Source organism: Siphateles boraxobius, unplaced genomic scaffold, assembly GCF_051911475.1.
Source record: "Siphateles boraxobius isolate OS27281-9 unplaced genomic scaffold, OSU_SipBor_1 3, whole genome shotgun sequence".
NCBI lineage: Eukaryota > Metazoa > Chordata > Actinopteri > Cypriniformes > Leuciscidae > Siphateles > Siphateles boraxobius.
This window is the reverse complement of record NW_027508919.1, coordinates 4,531,901-4,553,920: the sequence shown is the minus strand read 5'-3', so window position 1 is coordinate 4,553,920 and position 22,020 is coordinate 4,531,901. Positions and strand designations below refer to the sequence as shown.

Here is a 22,020-nt window from a genome sequence, read left to right as displayed (position 1 = left end):
GATTGGGCACGCCCCCTACTGCTGATTGGCTACAAGTGTGTCCTGCTGCTCGGTCCGATCCACTTTCAACAGCGTTTTTCAGAAATTAACAACAAAATGTTGACCAGTGGCATTAGAGAACATTTTCCACTAAAAATACAGACCTTGTGAAGTAGTAGGTTACCACAGCACCAGCTACGGTCATCTGCTGACAGGCCAAGATGAACTCACTAATCCAGATCAGTCCCACTGCGTGGTACCAGGTCATGTACTGCAGCCCTCCTGTGAGCCTGAACTCAACCAGCCCAGTATCCTCATTCTTCTCCGGGTTCCCTGTGGACAGGACAGAGATCTTTGCTTTTAAAGAACTCTCTGCAATAAAAATACACCTTCAAAATGAAAACATGGTGCCCAAGCAAAGTTGGCTAATTTGTGCAGCAGTACGTAAATGTCCCACATTATCTGTACAAAATGACTTGAACAGAAGGCTATTTTAAGCCTTTTACACATTATGTCCTGACAAAAAAATCCTAAAATTAAATTAACATGCCATTTTCCATATCTGCAGTTCAAAGTACACATTAATACGTTTTTTAAAGGTATAACCTGTATAATAATATGATGAGTGATAGTATAAATCTATACGGTTTAATCTGTTTTTAAGCTTAAATATAATTTAAACTCAATGGAATCTGTTTAAGTGAAATCAGATTTAGTTATTTTTGAAACCTTTTCAATATATTGTTTGATAAAAAAGTAAAATAACAATAAAACAACAAAATAGAACAAAAGAAAATACAACAAAAGGAAATAATACAATATAAAATATATTTTTTTTTTTAAAACAGAACACAGCAGAGCAAAATAAAAAATGCAATAAAATAAAAATGGTTTAGTACATTGCACGTTAGCATTTAAACCAAAAACTGACAACATTTGCCCACCCTCAAATCGTTCCATTACCTATTTTACTTTCTTTCTTCCTTGGAAAACAAAATGAAAAAGTTACAATATTACAATATTAATTATACAATATTAACAATATTAATGCCGCTTTTTCCCTAAACACTGCAAGCTCTCTGTGATAAAAATGATGGAAGAAAGAAGCATGTAAAAGAAATTTAGGAGAAAAAAAAGGCAGTTAAATGATTTTTCGGTGAAATATCCCTTTAAAACCCACAGACATCTTCATCTCACCCGTGGTGCCGAGAAAGAGGAGGACCATGATCCAGTAAACCCAAAAAAGAGAAAGAGCGAGGAAGGTGCAGAAGGGCTGCAGTGCCAACAGTGGCAGGTGGATAAACACTTTTCCTGCCACGTGGAACAGGGCGATGGTCAGGGCAACCCTCTTCCTCATAAACAACATCAGAAGCAACAATATTCCCTGCAGGAGCAGAAAGAGGGAAATTTGCAGCATGACACAGCCAAAAACACCAGCCATATTTCATATCCTCATTTCTTGGAGAGCTTACAGTGAACACAGTTGCTGAAACTGCGTAGATGAGCAGTCCTTGAGCGTGGTCTTTGGTGTGTTTCATGCCACCGTTGGGTTCTTCTGTTTCCCTCAGATCCTTAGACATGGTCTCATTCATCGTCATTCTGTAGTCTATATACAACCACCACAGAACGCTGCTGCCTCCTGAGGAAAAACGCATGCCAAATTCACATTCAACACTGCAAAGACAGGTGTAAGCCTAGAATAAAACACACTGTGTTAATGGTGATTCACCTTTGTTTGGGACTAGATTACTGTGCATCCTTTTGGAACAGATACATTATAATAATTTTGGCTGACAGTCAATATGATCATAAGAAGAGTGATATTATAAATCTATACCGTTTAGTCTGTTTTTCAAGCAAAAATACAACTCGCACTAAATTTTGGAAATGGAAATAAAATCAGACATCAAAAACTATAAGAATTATGAGTAAATTACTATAAGAATTATAAGTAAATTACAGTATTAAGATGGATAATTGTACTTATAATAGATATAGATAATAAAAACTAAAAACAAAACCAAAGAAAACTAAATAAAATAAAATGGAACAAAATTATAAAGTAAAATAAAAAAATAGACAATAACAAAATAAAATAAAACAAATTTAAATGTAACTAAAGTAAAAGAACAATGTAAAATAGCAATATTGAAAATAAAAATATAACAAAATTATAAAATAAAAAATAATATAGAACAAATTAAAATATAAACAATTAAAGTAAAATAAAATGAAATAAAATAAAATATCAGACCGACATGATCATTAAAAACTGCTAACTTTGGGTGATGCTCATATGGTCACAAATGTATTTTGCATCCCTAGTACCCTTGACAACTGGCTAAACGGTTTAATTAATCAGATTGCGCTATTGTGCTATTTTGCACTCAGGAATGGTACATGCCAATGAAGAAAGAAAGAATGTTATTTTCAGCTCAGGAGGTGAGAAAGGATCACAGAAAGGAGACTTGCCCAGAGAACCCAGAACCACCATTGCAGTGAGGATCCAAACCAGGACAGCAGAGATGTAACGAATGATCACCATGAGGATCATAGACAAAACTGCAGCATGCACAAAACAGGATCAGCCGTTAGAGGAACAAAATCAGATTAAGATATTCTTAATCTAAAAACATTCTATTATGGAATATAAATGTGTTGCAAATGTTGTTTCATGTTATCTTAAAGTGACTTTCATCTGATAGTAGCTCAGAACACAGCGATAATTACAATAGTGAGGCTTATATTCAGATGCTTGTTTGTTAATGCTTAATAGTATAGAAGTTAATAACCCTTGATTTGATATGGATATCAGAGACTGTAATTATAGGGCGACCAGACGTCCCGGGACAGTCCCGTATTTCAACTCTAATTTTAGTGTCTTGACTTATTATGAAAAAATCATGTTTTGTCCCGTATTTCATTGTTAATATATATTTTTTACATATATTATAGTTTTCGTTTCTGAAAGGCTACGTGAATATGTATGTTCCAACCGTGAAGCGCACGCACGGCAGAGAGGGAGAGAGCGAGAGACCTTGCGTGTGTGTGCTACTGTGCCTCATGAAGCGCATGTAAGACGGTCAGTGGGTTTTGTGTCTGTCCCGTATTCCACTCTGAGAAATCTGGTCACCCTATGTAATTATCCATTTCAACTCATTTTAAATATGAAGAAAATGTAATCTCAGCAGCAGCAGCAGCAGCCAGAGAGAGTAGACGTTTACCTAACGCCAGCAGACACAGCCCAACAATGATCTCTTTGCTGGCCGCCACCCCGGCAATCAGCCTGTTTAACATGCTGTTATCACTGACAAACGTGACCACCGCTTCAGCAAACTTAGCATAGCAGGAGATATCCACAGGCGTGCAGCGGTTAAACACCGGAAGAGCTTTGCTGCAGAGATAGAAAAGGCCAGAGGATAGAGGACAGATCAAGGGGGAAAAGAGCTGCGCTTTATAGGGAGAGTTTGTTTGTCAAGAGTTTGTTTCATACCTCTCTGGTACTGGAAGTTTGGGACACTTTTCGAAGCGCTCGGGAAGTTGTGGGTACTTATGACCAGGTAACTCATACGAACAAAGCTCAGACCCTAAAAGAGAACAAAAAGATGCATTATACACACAACATCACCCCTATAATGCTAGCTCATGCTAACTTAAAGGGATAGTTCACCCAAAAATAAAAATGGTAATTTACTCACCCTCAAGTTGTTCTAAACCTATATGAATTTCTTTGTTCTGTTGAGCACAAAAGAAGATATTTTGAAGAATGTTGGTAACCAAACAGTTGCTGGCCCCCAATGAATTCCATTCATTTTTTAGAACAACTTGAGGGTGAGTAAATAATGACAGAATTTTTATTTTGGGATGAACGATGTCTTTAAGGAGGACAATAAGTCGAAAAATAAGTTGAGATCAATCTCAATAAGAGGAAGCAAGATTCACTTGTTGACCTGACTAGCTCAAATCAAAAAAGTCAACCAGCTTTAATCAGTTTGACCAAAATGTTCAGGCAAAAAAAAACTAAAAAAAACTTTGCTCTAAAAAAATAGATATGTGACGTAACACATACAGTTCAAATGTTTGGGGTCAATAAGATTTTCTTTTTCTTTTCTGGAAGAAATTAATACTTTTATTCAGCAAGGACACATTCAGTTGATCAAAAGTGACAGTAAATACATTTATAATGTTCAAAGTAATTAACTAAAAAAATATATTATATATGTTAGATAAAAAAAAATGTTTAAACTTAAACTAATTTCAATAACTTTTCAATTACTAAATTGAAAAGTATAAAAAATTAAATCCAATTCAAAAAATAATAAGTGCTATATACTGTAACAGTATATAAATAATACTAAAATAACACTGATATCAGAAACTGGTTTATCTGGTTTTCAGCAGGAATGTGAAAAGAGATATTAAGGTCACTAATTAAATCAGTTAACTCACTACGCATTTAATACGAACATGAACTCCAAATACATAATGAACTGTCCTCATAAGCAGATGCACAGAAAACACAGAGAAAGTCCATGTCTCTGTGTGGGAAACAATGATGTCATTCATATTCCCCCGTGGTGTCAGATGGAACGTGTCAAACCCAACAGACAGCAAGACTGGACTGTAAACAACAGAGACCCAACAGCAAGATGGCTCAGTGGAATCTTTGTTTAGGCAACTCTTACTATGCCTTACAGGAACATATGTCTATATCGGTCTGTCTGTGTGTGTGTGTGTGTGTGTGTGTGTGTGTGTGTGTGTGTGTGTGTGTGTGTGTGTGTGTGTGTGTGTGTGTGTGTGTGTGTGTGTGTGTGTGTGTGTGTGTGTTGGAGCCCCTGATAAAAGAAGAATGTGAAAAGACACACACTGGTGGTCATGACCATATATATATATATAAGGAATGCCTTTGTCTTTCCCATGGGTAGATGTCCAGTCAATGCCCTGGCATTATATCTGTGACGATGACGTTACATGCCCACAATAGATAACTGGGTGATCAACTCACCATTCGTCATGGCAAACCTCTTGAGGTCGTAGTAAGTTGCCAGTTCCTCGGTAGGACATTGTGACACGCACAGCGCCATGGACTTAATCTTCCTCTGAATGATGTCTATGTTGCATGGATCCAGGAAAAAGACGAATCTGTGAATAAAACCACAACAAAGTCTCAGTTTTCAAGACAGGAAAAGTACATAACCTCAAATCTGATGACAAATGAAATACCAAAACAGGATGTTTATTTCATGGAGTCTGATACCACAGTGGGACTTAAAACACAGCATTGTGCGATAAAGATCAACTCTGAACAGCAGATATTTTTCATCACAGGACCATTCAGCCCAGTTTTTTGGCAGAGGGGAACTGAGAGCTTGTTTATGACCCAAGCCTCCTCTGTGGCTGTGGCTTTACTTCATCTTTTCCTGTGGTGTGAAGTGGGCACGGTGCCCACGCGGGGACGAGGGACCCATTGTCTTGTGTGCTCAGCACAAAAACAGACTGTCAGTAGCAGGGGATGCACACGCTTGAGGAAAGAGCACTTCAGCATTAGCAGATCCTGTCAAAACGGCCTGGCCACAGAAGAGGTTTACTGTACGGAGCCCAGAACTGTCCTCGGGGAACTCTAATGTGAAAAGATTTGACAGGAATAGCATTCAGATAATGAATGCAAACTACAACTTCAGCCATCTAGAACAGGTTGATATTTTACAATATAAGATTATAGATAGAGACCGAATTAATGTTATAGGTTATTTTCTAGAATGAAACATCTTAAATGTTTTTCAAAGAAGTCTCTTATGCTTACCAAAGTTGCATTGATTTGATCAAAAATACAGTAAAAATTGAAATATTGGGAAATATTATTACAACTTGAAATAACTATTTTCTATTTGAAAATATTTTTAATTGATCAAAAGTGACAGTAAAAACATTTCTATTTCAAATAAATGCTGTTCTTTTAAACTTTCTATTCAAAAAAGAAAAATGTATCATGGTTTCCACAACAACTATTTTCAACAATGATGATAATAATAAGAAATGTTTCTTGAGCAGCAAATCATCATATTAGAATGATTTATGAAGGATCATGTGACACTGAAGACCAGAGTTATGATGCTGAGAAATTAAATACATTGAAAAATAGAAAAAGGTTATTTTAAATTGTAATATTTTACCATATTACTGTTTTTATTGCAGCCTTGGTGAACATGAGACTTTGAGACATGATCATTTTTTACAGACCCCAAACTCATTTTGATATGTGTCTGTTTCACAGTTCATCAGGGGTACAATTACAATTTTCACATTTGACTTAATTCACATTGCTAACAAAACAAAGCACAATTTGAATAGATAATTTTATGTTTATGATAAAAAAAAGGTTATTTGCTGTCCAGCCCTGATGAAAATATTAGTAAAAAATTATAGCCTTTGAGGACAGTACAATGATGTCAGTTGCCCATTACAGAATCATTTATGCTGGAGTTTCACATTAGTAGTTTTCTCATGAGGGTGATGTTGCCTGTGTGTGATTTAGCACGTGTCCAGGTGTTTGCGTATCCTATTACAACATATAGCTAGGAGTAATTGCTTCAATTATTCTTGTTATAAAAGAGACAGATGTGGTAAATACCACCTAGAGTGAGCTATTCCTACAGCAAGGTGTGACTGCTTATTTCTTCTTGTCTTCCTCTTATTACAGCTTTATCTCTGGCTCAAAATTACAGAACCACTAGAGATGTGCAATCACCCCTGAGCAGCACTACATACCCTCCATATCATTCTCTCTTTATACACAGAAATACGTGCCTCTACCAAACATACCTATACAATTCACAGCAGTTTCCAGATGAAATGAACACCTTAGGCCAGTGGTTCTCCAAAAAAACAACAACAAAAAATCCATCAAACACCCCTACTAGAAACTAAGACCATTGCTGTACTGGATATGTGCATGCTTGGGATGTAACTTTGTTTGTGTCAGGAGGCAGACTGAGTTAGCAAGCTAATGTTGTTAGCTGAGCAAAGTTCATCTGGTTAATGCACTTAGCTTAGTTTTACTTTCTCAGCTTCTAATACCATGTTCCAGCAGGCCGCTTCCACTGCCCACGATCCCTCACTTTATCCATCTCTGTTTAATGGGGTTATTGTCCATCTTTTCCTATCATGTATTTCATTGTGTTTATTGCATGCTGTAAAAGTTGTCAGCAGTTTTTGTGCAGCAAGCTTTGGGTTAGATTAAGTCAGAGGTTATTTTCGTTTCCCCTGTTGTCTACATGAAAATTATATATTTTACATGCCTAATATTTTGTTCTAATCCCGGAAGTCTGCTTATTATGCTGTTCCAAGTGTCTAGCACTCAAGTATAGTGTGTGGTAACATATTGGCTCTTTCCCGCCATTTATGGAATCTTCCATAATTTATGACACATTGTTTCCCCGGCATTGACAGAAATTTCCGGCAATCTGTGTTTTTACTGTTATACGGAGGGGGGGGGGGGGGGGGGGGGGGCGCTAGTACGCATCTTCTGAAAGAGTAGAATCTCCCGATCAAAACACAAATGAAAAAGAAGCAGGAACAAGCGATCACACAGTCCAAAATAAAACAGACATTCCAGCACATTTCAAAGTGGAATAAATGGTTGTAGCATTGTTTTTCACAGAAACAAGTATGTGAAAGTAGCATGTTTCCTAAATCTCATACATATTATGGTAAATTTCTGCTTTAGTACAGTAAAAACAAAAAAACTGTACATTACAGACTTATATGTAAATGATCCCTGGTTAGCAAATTCCATATTCCGTCTGAATATGTAAACATGGGAAGACATGTAAATATGGGTATAGTTATGATAAAAAGCACTTTTTGCAACTTGGTTTTCATAAAGTTTAGGGTAAGTGATTTATTTATTTGAATAAAGAAATACTTTTATTTTGCAAGAATGCGTTAAATTGATCAAAAGTGACTGACATTTATAATGTTACAAAACACTTCTATTTCAAATAAATGCTGTTCTTTTGAACTTTTATTCATCAAAGAATTCAACATTTTGATTTCCGAAGGATCATGTGACACTGAAGACTGGAGTAATGATGCTGAAAATTCAAATTTGCCATCACATGAATAAAGTACATTTTACTGCATCCTTGCTGAATAATACAAAAAATAAATAAAATCTTGCTGACCCCAAACTTTTGAATAGAAGTTTATGTTGACAATTGAATTATTTAGATGTTTCAGTATTGGAACAACATGAGAGTGAGTAAATAATGACAGAATTTACTTTTTCAGGTGAACTATTCCTTTACAAGCTTAAAATTGCATTTGTATGAAGCCTTTACGCAATTTAATACAAAGGTAAACCGCATGCTCTCCGCCAGCGCAGCCATCTCTCTGACAGCTCCAGCAAGACATTTTCAAGCCATTATTAACTTCACGTCTTCTCTGACAGGCCAGTGAATACTCCACCAAATGAATCACTCCGCCTTGTGATGAGTCAGATCTCAGAACAATCTCGAAAAAGCTACATACAATTCAACCACACAGGAGAGCCAAAAAAACGTAATTTGACAGGTCTACAAATGAAATAGCCTGCAATACCTGTCTAGCAACCATTAAGGGCTGCACACTGTGACAGTGCCCGTCCTCAGGCCCAGTACTGAATTATTCAAGGCACTGTGTGTGTAGCTCAGATAGTCCTCAGCCATCTCGAGGTGAAACGCCAGCCGTTTGACATTTGCATTGATGTGATAATCAAAGGGCAGGGAGCTGGAGCGTTCTGATTTCACAGCTGACCACTTTACGACAGAGAAAAACGGGTGTGCAATGAGGATGAGGTGAGGGGATGGTGCGTTTGGGCTAAGTGTACAAAACAGGTGAGAGAGGGATGAAAGGCGAGCTGACTCACTTTCTGTCAATATGGTCGAGACCGCTCAGCCGGACCCCTTCGATGGGCTCGTTACGTTGACCGCACGTGTTCCCGTAGCTGTCATATCCGAAGACGAGCCGCGCCGCCCCTCCAGTTGCGATGGTAAACCCACAGATGCCACACTGGAATGAGAGTGAATTAGCAGGAATCATGGAAAGTGTTTGATTAAAATAACTACAGGCCAAGATGTGGGAAAAGGTCCTTTGCAGTAAAGGCTAAAACATCAACAGGATTCATCAAAACCTACAAAAGTTTCACCACTAAATGAAGAGATTCCTGTGAGTTTCTTCATTTGGTCAAAAGTCAGCATCCTTGCAATCACAACCAATCAGAAAATATTAGATGTAGTATACAGTTATGTGGAACAGGATTTTGAAGCAGTGAGATTTCACACTGGGTGGATGTACCCTGCAAAACACCACAGAAATAGAAACCAAGTGAGACTAATCATGCCTGGTTTGGATGAAAAGTCAGATTTTCATTGGAAGAGATGTTGCGTTAATAGCTTTATTGCATTGCACGGATTAGGACATCTAGTTCGGTGTCGATGTGGGACTTGTAGAGCTAAACTAAATGTTCCCATACTATTAACCCAATGTATTTCCATAATGTTACCAATTGTTTGTGAAGACCAGGTGAATTAAAAAAGAAAAATCACAAGGTGACAAAACCCTAGATATCAAAAGGGTAATTTAAAGCAAAAAAGCTGGCCATAAAATATTTATGCAGCGTGTGGTGGAATTTTTAACTAAAAAAATGATAGTAAACTGTTTTTAGAGTGAATCATGTTTCTGACCCTCAGAATCTGACCCTTTGGTTATCTAGCCTTAGGATAAACCTTTACCTGACTTCCCCTTTGGTTCTAATAGTATGGCTAACTTTTACCTGACTTCCCATTTTCAGTCTAACAATATAACAAAATAAATCTTACTTCTGTTTCTTTCCATCTAACCTCCTGACGAACTTTGGCACAATATAACCTTGGACAATGTACCAGAAAGTACTGTTTTCGTCTGCATTGTGTTATGATCAACTGAACTATTAACCCTTTACAATGTTTATTCGAAGATTCGAGATATTTTTGTTGATGTCACTAACAGAGGGTGAAGAAGGGGGGAGCTTGCTTTATCAATTTAACCAATCATATTCATAGAAGGTGACATGTTTGTCATGTTGATTCTATTTTGATATGGCTGTCTTTTTCCTATAAAACCTGATGTATTCTTCTATTTGGGTGAGATGCTCTGGAGAACTTCTCTGAGATCTCCGTGTCGTGATTAAAAGCATTTAAAGGACATTTGCTGAAGTCTGTTAGTCGATTATTCTTGTGCGAGAGCAAGTTAGTTTAGAGGAACAAGTTAACAGGTTAGACACTAAAGATCTTTTTCCCAAGTGATAGTGTCAATAGGGGACGAGACGTCGTTCCACTCTTAGGCGGGGTAGGATTGCGGCTTAGGCGACAACCCGAGCGTTCAGTTCATAACTCAACTGAGTATAATATTTTCAGGTGTCAGGGACACACGGTCTAAATCAGGTGCGTAGGGGAAAAATCTACAACAAGCGCCATCCTGAAAAAAAGTCTTGAATGAATTAGTATGGTAGAACGTATATGTAGTATGGTATCCATTTATGTATTATATGGCTATTTACGAAATAAATGAATTGCCATTAAATATTGCTTTCAGTTATTTATTCTATTTTTAAGTTACTTTATTGTTTTATTATAAGAGAAGAAAGAGACTGTCGAGTCAGTGTCCAAGAACATTGAACTCCACCTCTGCTTCGAATCATAGTCCTGATTTATCTGTCTGATTATGTTACAATAACCATCTGCTTGTCCTGCTTTTATCAAAAATAATAAATAAATGCATGAAATACAGTAGAGCTGCACGATTATTCGTTAAAAGATTGCAATCTCGATTCAAACACCCACGCGATCTTATTCCTAATTGACAACAATTCGCCTGTGTCTATTAAACCTTTGACAAGTACGATCACAGCAAACATTCAAATCTGCGTTTGCTGCTGCTGACCCAGAGAGAGCAGCTGACATATATAGGAATGAAACAGCTTTACAAACGGTTTATCAAGCACAAAGTATCATTGTTTCTGTCTTACAAATATTATCACAGAAGTACTGGTATAAGAGTGAATAGTTTGTATATAAACACTGATGTCTACGGCAGAGGGCAAAATAGACCAAATGACCATTTGAAAGTAACTTGAAGCTTCAAATAAAGATTGTATCGATTATTAAATTGTTACACCAGTAGGTGGCGACAAGTTACTGTTAAATTTTTTTATAAAATCTCTCGAATTATTTATTCTAGAGATTTAATAATGAATAATTCTACCAATGAAACAAGTGAATACTTTATGAGTGAGCCATCGAATCATTCATTCAACCGGATTTTTTTTTTAAATAATCAATTTAAAATTAATTTAACATTCATTAAATAGACTGCAGCAATTAACATTTTGTCAAAACCTCTAGTAAACTAAGTTATTTTTAGTTGTCTTTTCAGAATTGTGAGAATCTCTATTTTAACCCCAAAAAATTGTGATTCTCAATTTATCCAGAATTGTGCAGCTCTTAAATACAGTTATACAGTGTTGCCCTGGACGCCTGTCATTAACATCTGACTGTTGAATGCAATGACTAAAGGCAGGCATACACTGTGCGATGTCTGTGCGATTTCAGCAAGGTACCTACTCACACTGAACGAGTAAATCGCATGCGATGTAAAGCCAAAGCTCGGGATTTATGTGCTCACACTATACGGTCCGAACGTCGAGCTGCGACTTGACTGCTCACACTATACGTGTGAAATATGTGCGATAAACCCCCGTGCTGGGTTGTGCCTAGATGATGTCATGTAGGCTATCCAGAGATATTGTCAAAACAAGCATCAGCTATCAATATGAATATGAATATGATTTAGCACTTCCAATTTATGTATTAAATTATTATTAGTATTATTGTATTAGGGAAGGCTAATTTTATTATTAAATTGATCTGCTATTAGAATTAATTTGCCACGCAATAATTTCACAGCACATCGCCGCAATGCGCTGTGAGGATAATAAAATATTACATAGAAGCTTACTCCTCGAGGAATAATAAAATAATAATAATATAATTATATGCCTATAATTAATTGTAATCGACCTAAATGTTTTAAACAATTTTCAATGAGGATCCTCATTGAAAATTGACTAAAACATTTAGGTCGATTACAATGAATAGGCATATAATTATATTAACAGTCTATAATATGTCCGAACACTGCAATAATTAGTCATCAATGAAAAATAAAAACAGGTTTATTTCAAAAACATTGTTTAACAAATTAATAAAAGAGGCACGGTGCTACATCGCAGCTTGGAAGACGTGGGTAATAACTGGACAAACTGGAGGTAAGCAACAGTAATTTGTAGCTAGTTTTATCGTTTTTTTTTCTTTCTGCAGATTGAAATGGTTAAAATCTGTTGTCGCGCAGGCGCAGTGATGGAACAAAACACTGAGTTTAGGGCAATCGGTTCGTAGCTCTGCTTCAACTGTGCATATAGTCACGAGGAGCGACCAAAATTTCTGACATGCCAGAAATTCATCCGACCATCCGATTGCCGATCGGGAGAGGTTAATCGCCTCTCGTTTCCCCTTGTATACTGCACGAACACTGCACGACAAACGACGCGCGACAAAGCTGAAAATCGGCCCGACCCAAAAAAGAGTCGCACGAGTCAGAATTCGGCTCAAAATCGGACGAAATTCGCACAGTGTATGCCCGCCTTAACCGATCAGGGGTTCCTGTACAACGACGTAACTCGCTGCTTAACTACCATAGTATGATGCATTGTTGAAGAAATCAACTAGCTAGTCACGACTGTTTCCCGAAACCAGACTGTCGTGAATTTTTTTCATTCAACAACGTTGGTTAATAATGTCACGCAGGTTAATAACTTTTTTTAATTGATTCGTTTGAGAATGTATTCTGAGGACTAATTGTCTTTTTTCAATCATAGACTCGTTCTTACATACAAGAGCAAGTACGCACATGCGCACCATTCAAAAACGGCTCTTTAAATCTCTTGACAAACTATAAGACATAATTTAAATTTGTATATATTCAAAATGAAAGATAGTTCTGAATGTCAGCTTGCTTATTTTGCTCCAGATAAGGATTTATTAAGTTTACATGTCATAAAACAAGAAACTCCAACTTCCAACCACACCAATGCAATGTTCGTTGGACCTGTGGCTTCAGAAAACTCCGTCTCGTTGAATTGTTCTATTAAAATACTCAACGATTTTTTTGTTTAAAATAGAGATCACGATTCTCCCAAAACAAAATGACGTAGGTTGAAGTTCTGACAAAAGTCTATTCAAAACATATTTAATTAATTAGATTTTTTTTTTTTTATTGAAGGTTTGAATGCATGATTCAATGGGTCACTCATCAAGACTTGATTAATTACTGGATGACTCAGCATTTTGGAATGAATCATTAAATGACAAAAGCATTTTTACAGCCACCTGTTGCCACTTACTGGTGCAATCTGTATTTAAAACGTCAAGTTACTTAAAGGTGATTTACTCCATTTTGCTCGCTACCATAGACATCAGTGTTTATATCCAATCTATTAAGTTTTATATGTCAAAGGTTTAATAGACATCCGAATCATTGGCGTTTAGATTGGGTGGGTTTTTAATTTGATTGGGTGGGTGTTTAAATTGAGATCATGATCTTTCAATTATGAATTGTGCAGCACTAGTACCCATATATGTAAGTACACAGTAACATGAACACGTGTGACCAGAAGCACCTTCATAACATGCATATATGAACAAAATATTGTATATAAATTATGAATAAAGTGAATTGTTGATTTACCATTCCCACAAGGAACAATGTAAATAAGAGGAACCACGGCAGATCCGTGCAGCTTCGGTCCTCCAAAGGTTTCCATTCTCTTTTTGTCCTCTGCAATACAAAAACACAGTACTTCATGTTCAGTCATGCTTAAACTGATTATCATATGATTTAAATGAAATGCCTTCACATTAAAGATAAACGGATAATAAGGTGATTAAGAATATCTACTGATATTTTTTTATTTTTATTAATTGGTTCTTAAAAATTGTGTTTACTAAGCTAATAAATCATGCCTTTTGGTAAATCAAACAAAACCTCCCAAACAGGGAAGAATATTTTTATTTTATTAATAATAATTGTATGATTAGATGATTATTATTATCTTATTAGTGTCTATACTACAGAGATTAGTAATGGACAATAAATAATTATTGTATCAAAAAAGAACAATAAAACCTATACTATTTATCAGTTATGAAACATTTAATCATAAAAAATGACACCAGTCAATCTCTTCTTTAAATAACTATTTAACATGCTGCAAATGTTAATTAGCAATTCCATATGGATATAACAAATGTAACCTGTCAAAACGTACATATTCAAAAATCAATTTGACAAAACGAGCATCGGATATATAAATATATCCAATTCTAAGTAGCTTTGTGTAACCAGTGTGTTGTAAAGGACAGCTGTCCCTATAAACATGTTTACTAACACACTACACAGTGTTATGAAGATCACCAGTGTGCTGCTGACAAAGGTCTAACGGTTTGTCTTTTCAAGCATGGGCGAAATCAGAATATATCTGTCATGGTCAAATGTGTTCATCTCTATGTGCGGCCGCATATGACATAATAATAGGATTACATGCAGCGCAAGAGACAGTCCAGCACTTCACTGGCCCGTCAAAGGCGATCAGCCGTGAAACAATGAAACAATGTATCAACACATCCGCTCGAGATTCGACACACTGTATCGCGTATATTGTCGCGGGCAGCATCGCTTACCTCTGCGCTTTCACAGCATCCCATTGCCGGAGGGAGGTTAGGACCGCAAAAAAACTAAACGCTACACCGCAGGAAAACAATAACCCCAACTTGCAGGGAGTTGACGGTGTTTTTTACCCTGCATTAATCGCGCGCGTCGATCACATGAATCTAATCGGAGGGCTTTCCCCGGATACACTGCATAATAATGTTTGTTCGCTCCTCTCGCTCCAGGTAAAAGGGATTATTACTTTAGGATTTATCGCCCAGCACTTCCTGGTGGGTTGAGCAGGTGTAGCCGGAAAAGAACGGCAGCCGTCCATTCACAGCACGAGCTGGATGAGGCGGAGCGCGCGCTGAATGAAGGGATGCTGGAGGAACCCGGGAAGTTTAAACCGCTCTGCTTTCATTCGGGAATAGCTGTTTTTTTTAAATGTATGTAATTGTATTTTATCAATAATCTTTTATTTAATATGATGTTAATAACACAACAGATTTATCATATTTTAAAACAGCTTCAAATAATAATTATAATAAATAATAATATACAATTAATAAAATAATAATAAACAATTATGCAAAACTTTATATCAACATTTATGACCTTAAGCACAACTAAAATATCAGAATGATTGTTCATCGTTTTTAACGATGTTACCAACAAAGTTAAGCTACTACAGGTTCTCACATGGAAAACCTGGTAATAGAGGGGTTTGTGCGTGGAAAAATGTTAGAAATTATCCCATAAAAGTAATTGAAATTTCGGTAGCACTTTATTTTAAAGTCCTGTTCCGCATGTATATACTATGTACTTATTATAGTAATTACAATAACTGGGTAAGGTACTAACCCTGAACCTACCCCTAAACCTAACCTTAATACATGTAGTTACGTTAAATTATTTCCTAAGGTAAGTACACTGTAAGTACACGTACTGCAAAATAAAGTGCAACCAAAATATCAGATCTTTGAGTGCAATCTCTGATAAATCATTTTGAAAAATACTTTTATTTATACAGCTGTACATACAGTACATAATGCACAAATCTGTACATTAGTCTTCTGTTCCAGATTTATACCACATTATATATTTTTTTCCTTAGTCTTATTTAAATGTTCTTTCTGTTCTCATGTCATAAATGTACGAATGTATGTATGTTTGTACCAAGAGCTCCTGAAAAAAACTCAACAAATTCCCTGTGTGTTTGCGCATACTTGGCGAATAAAGCTGATTCTGATTCAAAACTAACAGGTCTTGTGTTTCATTCAGGAAACACTGCCATTAAAATGCCATAATAATGTCCCGATTACCTACACCCATTGATCATATTTGAAAATACTTGTACATAAATTGATCACTTACAAATCAAAACTCTTATTTTCAGAAAGATAGAAATTAATTTCCCCAATTGCATTTCTGTTTATAATGTAAATATACCTAATTTGATCACTTAGAAATCAAAGCTCAATGTTTTGAGAAATAAATAAATTTTCACCCATTGCATTTCTGTCTATTTTGTAAATATATACTGAATATACATAAAAGTCATCACCTTTATTTCTGTAGTGCTTTATACAATACAGATGGTTTCAAAGCTAGTAACAAATTCAAATTCTGCAGTAAAGCAGCTCTGCAAGCCAATAGTGTCATTATTAAGCTCAAGTCAGTTCACTGTTGATTCAGTTCAGTTCAATAACTGTCAATACATACTGTATATACTAGTGCTGTAAAATATTTAATCGCGATTAATCGCATTAATGCCATAGTTAACTCGCGATTAATCGCACATTTTTATCTATTCTAAATGTCCCTTGATTTCTATTTGTCTCATTATTTTTTCTAATTTTAATGCTCTTATCAACATGGAAAAGTGGATCAGCAGTAAGTTTGTTCTTAGCTGTGGTATCCATGTGCTTCTGTCTGAAGTCATCCATTGTAGAGCTTAGATCGGGCCCAAAAAATCAAGCCTGACCCGAGCCCGTGCGCATTGTGTCCGAGCCCGGCCCGACACATAAACTGTAATTATGAGCCCAAGCCCGATTTAAACCCGTCCATTTTTTTCATACGTGGGTCGTTATAACTGATGTTCTCAACTATTTTCTATGTTACTTTCTCCCGCCCGCAACATTGTTGTCCCGCTCCCGCCCGCAAATACACTCTTTTTTTTGTAGGCTACCTCCAAATACTTTCGCCTACGTGTCGCCACCATACACATCTGCATAAATGCTCCTGATAAATTATTTGTTATTAAAGCATTAACACACAAACCACTTTTATAACATAAAAGCAAGCAGGCTACTGAGTGCATGGTTTGGCATGACTGAATGCGCGCAAAGTGCGCTCCCTTAATAATTCCTAAAAAGCTGACATCAGTTCATCGCAATCTCACACATCTGTTATTATCAATGAAGCTGACTGCACAATGCATCTTCCATAATATATACACTTTGTTTGTTATAATTTGAGGATTTGCCAGCTTACAGAATTCAGCACTGAACAAAAAGTCTGTTTTGAGCGGTGAGGGGAGTCTATTTTAAATGCTTCTTGATGCTTCTTCATATGTCTGTGATTGGCTACATCCCTCAACGCTGCAAACATGTTATAAAAAGAAACTCTCTCCTGTAAATCGTTTCTATTTTGTTTTAGTTGTTCTTGTTGCTTTTCTGCAACATATGAATAAAAATGTATTAGTTTTTATGTTTTATTCATATATATTTCTAGTTTGCGGGAGTCCCGCGAATCGTTTTATTCTCCCGTATCCGCACACAGAGTGAGTGCATTACCGTTCGAGCCCGCCCTCGCACTCGGCCATCAAATCTAGTCCCGCGCCGCACTCTATTGCGTTGAGAGTGCACGTCTCTAGATCGGCGTCTAGCGCCATCCACTCAAAACGTACCGTTAGCCTACTACTCTTTGGCCGGCGCGCAAGCCCAAACAAGTACGTGCGGCGTGCCTGTTGTTTTGTTTCCGGTCTAGCTATCCGGTGTGATGTTGTAGTTTTTCTAACGTTACTAGTTGTTGCAACAGCATGTGAAAAAAATACAAAGTTTGCTAGGCCAAAAAGAGCGTTAATCTCGCGATAAAAAAATTGACGCCGTTAAAATGTGTTTGCGTTAACGCCGTTAATAACGCGTTTAACGCACAGCACTAGTATATACAGTGTATTTATACACATAAGTCTACGTGTGACAAAATCCTGTGCACTTCACTGCACAGTGCACACTGAACAAGCAAAACACAGTAATGAATTATTATAGTATAGTAGTGTTTAACAGTGTTTTGAAGTGTATATTACTAATCATTTGATGTTTGTGTGTAGAGTTACTATGCAAAAATAACACTTTTAGAAGATATAAAATAGACTTGAATGGAGTGTTTAATTTTGCATGAGATGTGTAATGTTTTGCATGTTATGTGGGTATTTTGTGGTAGAGTTTAGAGATAATTGTGTCATAGTTTAAGAAACTGTGTGCAGGCAATAAAAAAACTGTAATCATAAGCATTCATATCTTCTGCAGATATAAACATTTATCTTTGGCTGAGAGTAAAAGAAAAAAGGAAAAAAGATTGGGCTGTGGCCCCAACCTGACCTCAATGCATTTTCCTACTGATTGCTATAAAAACAGGAGCAAAAGCTCATTGCTGCTTGACCACTATGAGCAGCACAAAAGCACAAACGTCAGTCCATAAAGTCATCATCACCACCCTGGGAATCTGCGTCACTGCCTCTCAGTGTGCTAGTCACTGTAAAAACTACCCTAAAAACACACATTTATACAGGCACTCTATTCCCACTCAAACTCTTCATACACTTTAACTGGAGATTATCACAATTTTGGCTTTGAACACCAATAAACATAACTAGGATAATAATAATAAATTACCAGTAGCCTACAGCAAAGAATGATAATATTTTAAGAATAGTTTGAGAATTCCTGAAAATACAACTTTAAATATTGTAAAAATGTCAACCCAATAAAGTTGTACATAAACTTCCAAAGTGTCCCAACACTTAAAAGTTAAATTGCTGCTTTAATTCTACTAAATCTAATGCTTTGAAAGTTCATTACACTTTTTGACCACTTTGAATTGATTCCGTAATCAAGTAGAACTGACATAAATTATTGTGGCAGGATTAACAGATAGATAAACAAATAAATATTCATTAGCTCTATTTAACCTTAGAAGTTCTAAACTCGTCAATCATAACAACTTTGTCCCACCTTTATCCTCCAGCTGGAGCTCGGGCGATAGGAGCTGGATGTTGACCGTCTCACCTCGCTCATCACAGCGCTCTGTCTGAGGGGTAAAGCCTCGGCCACAGAACAGCTGCATTGTTCCATTGTTCTCTGTTGTACCAGGGAGAGAGTGAACATAGTGACTTATTGTGTGTGTGTGTGTGTGTGTGTGTGTGTGTGTGTGTGTGTGTGTGTGTGTGTGTGTGTGTGTGTGTGTGTGTGTGTGTGTGTGTGTGTGTGTGTGTGTGTGTGTCACAGAGAGAGATGGGGAGAAAAGACAAAGAAAGAAGTGGGGGAAAATCCTCACAGATTACTGTAAACAACATAAGTGATCTGGTTGTCGAAACTGACTGACTGTACTTTAATGTGTCTGTCCACTAGACGGAGCTCAGACACAACAAATACAGTATGAATCAAAACGGACCAATTCTACTGGATTGCTTTTCAGATATATTTCAGATGTATACAAAAGTTCAAAAGTTTAAGATCAAAAAGATTTGTCTTAAAAATGAACTTTTATTCAGCAAGCATGTATTAAATTGATTAAAAGAGGCGTTAAATACTTTCGTTACAAACTATTTATATTTCAGATTATGCTGTTGTTTATGTTACCTTTTTATTAATCTAAGGTACAAGTGTACACATGTATCACGTTTTCACACACACACACACACACAGACACGCACGCACGCGCACACACACACACACACACACACACACACACACACAGACACACACACACACACACACAGGGGCGATTCCAGGATTTTATAAATGGGGGGGGGGGGGGGGGGGCACAGGGGGTACCAAGATCAGAAAATTCAAATGGAAATAAATACTTGTTTAGAAAATATTAAGCACGATTTAAAACAATCTTTGCAATGCTCAGTGACCTAATATGTGGCACTGAACAAGAGCCTGAAAATCATTTTGTATTTTACATGGATTGGACCACACAGTTTTGTTCTAATAAATAAAAAACATTACCTAGGCATTAATTAGTCATTTAACATGCTTTATTCTCAACACAAACACTGAATGTTTGTGTTTGTTTGTGTGTCGGCGAACGTTCTCTGCATGAAATCGGTCTCTGACATCGTTTCTTCTTAAAGAAACCTTGGATGTCCTGTTGCGGTGTAAAAATAAACAAAAACCCATTCAGTATAAATTACACAGAGTTGCATGTAAAGTTCTCACATTTTAATGTTTACCACGGCTCTGCTTTTTTTGGAAAAAGATTATTGTGCCTTTAGTCTTTAAAACAAAATATAAAGTAATATGTGGGTCATTCCTGCGGTGACATTTTGGCTTCATAAGTGTTGGGAAAAAAGGACATGATTTTCATGTTGTTAGCATTTTATCAAATGTTGACATGTTTAACTATAAATAATACATATAGGTCAAGCTCAGGGACTCTATAATAATAATTATTGGTAGATTGTTCAGACACTGTCCATAAAAATATTCCACCCTGTTAGGGGCATTTACACAGTTATCACAACATGTTAAAACTGTAAATGTTAAACAATAATGAGCTTTTCTTGGATAGTATATGTCCCTTATGCCATCTTAGATTTTTTTTTCTTCTTGAAACAATCAAAACAATTTTTAATGAATAGAATATGTTTCACATTCCACCCTTTTAGGTTTATAGATCTAACAGGGTGGAAAATTCTGAGCTAAGTTAGCCATAGCTCTTTGAGTGATCAACAAGCTAAACTTCTATATGAACAGAACTTTTATATATATATATATATGTCAGATTTGTTTTAAATTTTTTTGAAAGGACAAACATTCACCATAACATAGCCTAACAGGGTGGAACTTTAAGGGTGGGACAAACAGAATAACATTTCAAAAACTAAAAAAAAAAGTTAGGAGTGAGAGTTGAAGCTTACCTCAGTTTGTACAGTTGAATCCCAGGTAAAAGAAATGAAGTCACTTCTTGAAAATGGTCTCAATGAAATTGCAGTCGAATTTGGAAGGCAAAAAAGTACATACTAACAGGGTGGAAGATGACTTCAGGGATGCAGTAATTGAAGAAAATTTTAAGAAAAAGACCTATATTTCCACATGATTTATATGAATGATTAGAGGCAATTTAGCCTAGTCTATAACATAATTTACAAATATTTTGAGTTTTTTGTCATTTCATGGTTTATATTTCTTGCAGAAGTTGATTACTGTGCACTGAGGACATGATATAATTGAATGCATACATCAATTAAAATTGTGTAAAATACAAAATTGTATTTTTAATGTCTAGTATCTCTGTTTAATTGGTAAAGAATACTTAAATCTATAATTTAAGCCATTTAATATAAATATGTGACTCATTTTAGAGAAAATATGGGTAAATAAATCATTGGGACAGGAAAGTCACCGCAGACCAGGAATGATGTAGGCTATCTATTTTATATTTAGACGCGTTGCCGTGGAATAACACTGACAAGTCATCTGCCGAAGTTACGTTAGCTAATCTAACGTTACTGACTTGATCAGTCACACATGAAAGTAATCAGACTAACATATGGTGCGATATTTCAAAATATAAACTGTAATTGAGTGTGTATATACCAAAAATAGTGACGTGTCGAGGTGTCTCTCTCTCCTACTCTACTGTTTGAAAAACGCGGAGCTGTGATTCCGCTTTGCGAATCGCAAATCAAACAGTGATTGACAGCGCTCTCATGCAATAGCGTTGGGCATTGTCAGGATCACAGTGATCCTAGCCCAATGATGTTGGGGGGGCACCAGGGGGGCCAATCATATTCCAGGAGGGGCCAGTGCCACCCCGTGCCCCCCTTCTAGACACAACCCTGCACACACCCACACACACACACACAAACAATTACGCAGCACAACAGTTTTTAACACTGATAATAATCAGAAATGTTTCTTGAGCAGCAATTGAGCATATTAGAATGATTTCTGAAGGATCATGTGACACTGAAGACTGGAGTAATGATCCTGAAAATTCAGTTTTGCATCACAGGAATAAATTACTTTT

The 22,020-nt window shown here is 36.4% G+C and overlaps 1 protein-coding gene across 6 annotated transcripts in view; it reads right to left on the bottom strand.

Annotated features, from left to right (window-relative positions):
* slc44a1b (solute carrier family 44 member 1b) overlaps positions 1–19,122 on the bottom strand; it is a 30,520-nt gene extending 11,398 nt beyond the window's left edge. For 3 of the 6 annotated variants that reach the window (XM_077247518.1, XM_077247519.1, XM_077247516.1), the window contains exons 1-10: positions 18,996–19,122; positions 13,801–13,890; positions 8,885–9,027; positions 4,985–5,121; positions 3,473–3,566; positions 3,204–3,373; positions 2,452–2,541; positions 1,452–1,618; positions 1,177–1,363; positions 144–312 (exon numbers count right to left, since the gene is read on the bottom strand). In XM_077247518.1, the coding sequence (XP_077103633.1) occupies positions 144–312; positions 1,177–1,363; positions 1,452–1,618; positions 2,452–2,541; positions 3,204–3,373; positions 3,473–3,566; positions 4,985–5,121; positions 8,885–9,027; positions 13,801–13,890; positions 18,996–19,115 (1,367 nt within the window). In that variant the 5' untranslated portion in view covers positions 19,116–19,122. Of the gene's footprint in view, positions 1–143; positions 313–1,176; positions 1,364–1,451; positions 1,619–2,451; positions 2,542–3,203; positions 3,374–3,472; positions 3,567–4,984; positions 5,122–8,884; positions 9,028–13,800; positions 13,891–14,792; positions 15,104–18,995 lie in introns of those variants that run through there. The other 3 variants (XM_077247520.1, XM_077247517.1, XM_077247521.1) reach the window with 2 other exon arrangements.
* Between the last annotated feature and the right edge of the window lie 2,898 nt (positions 19,123–22,020).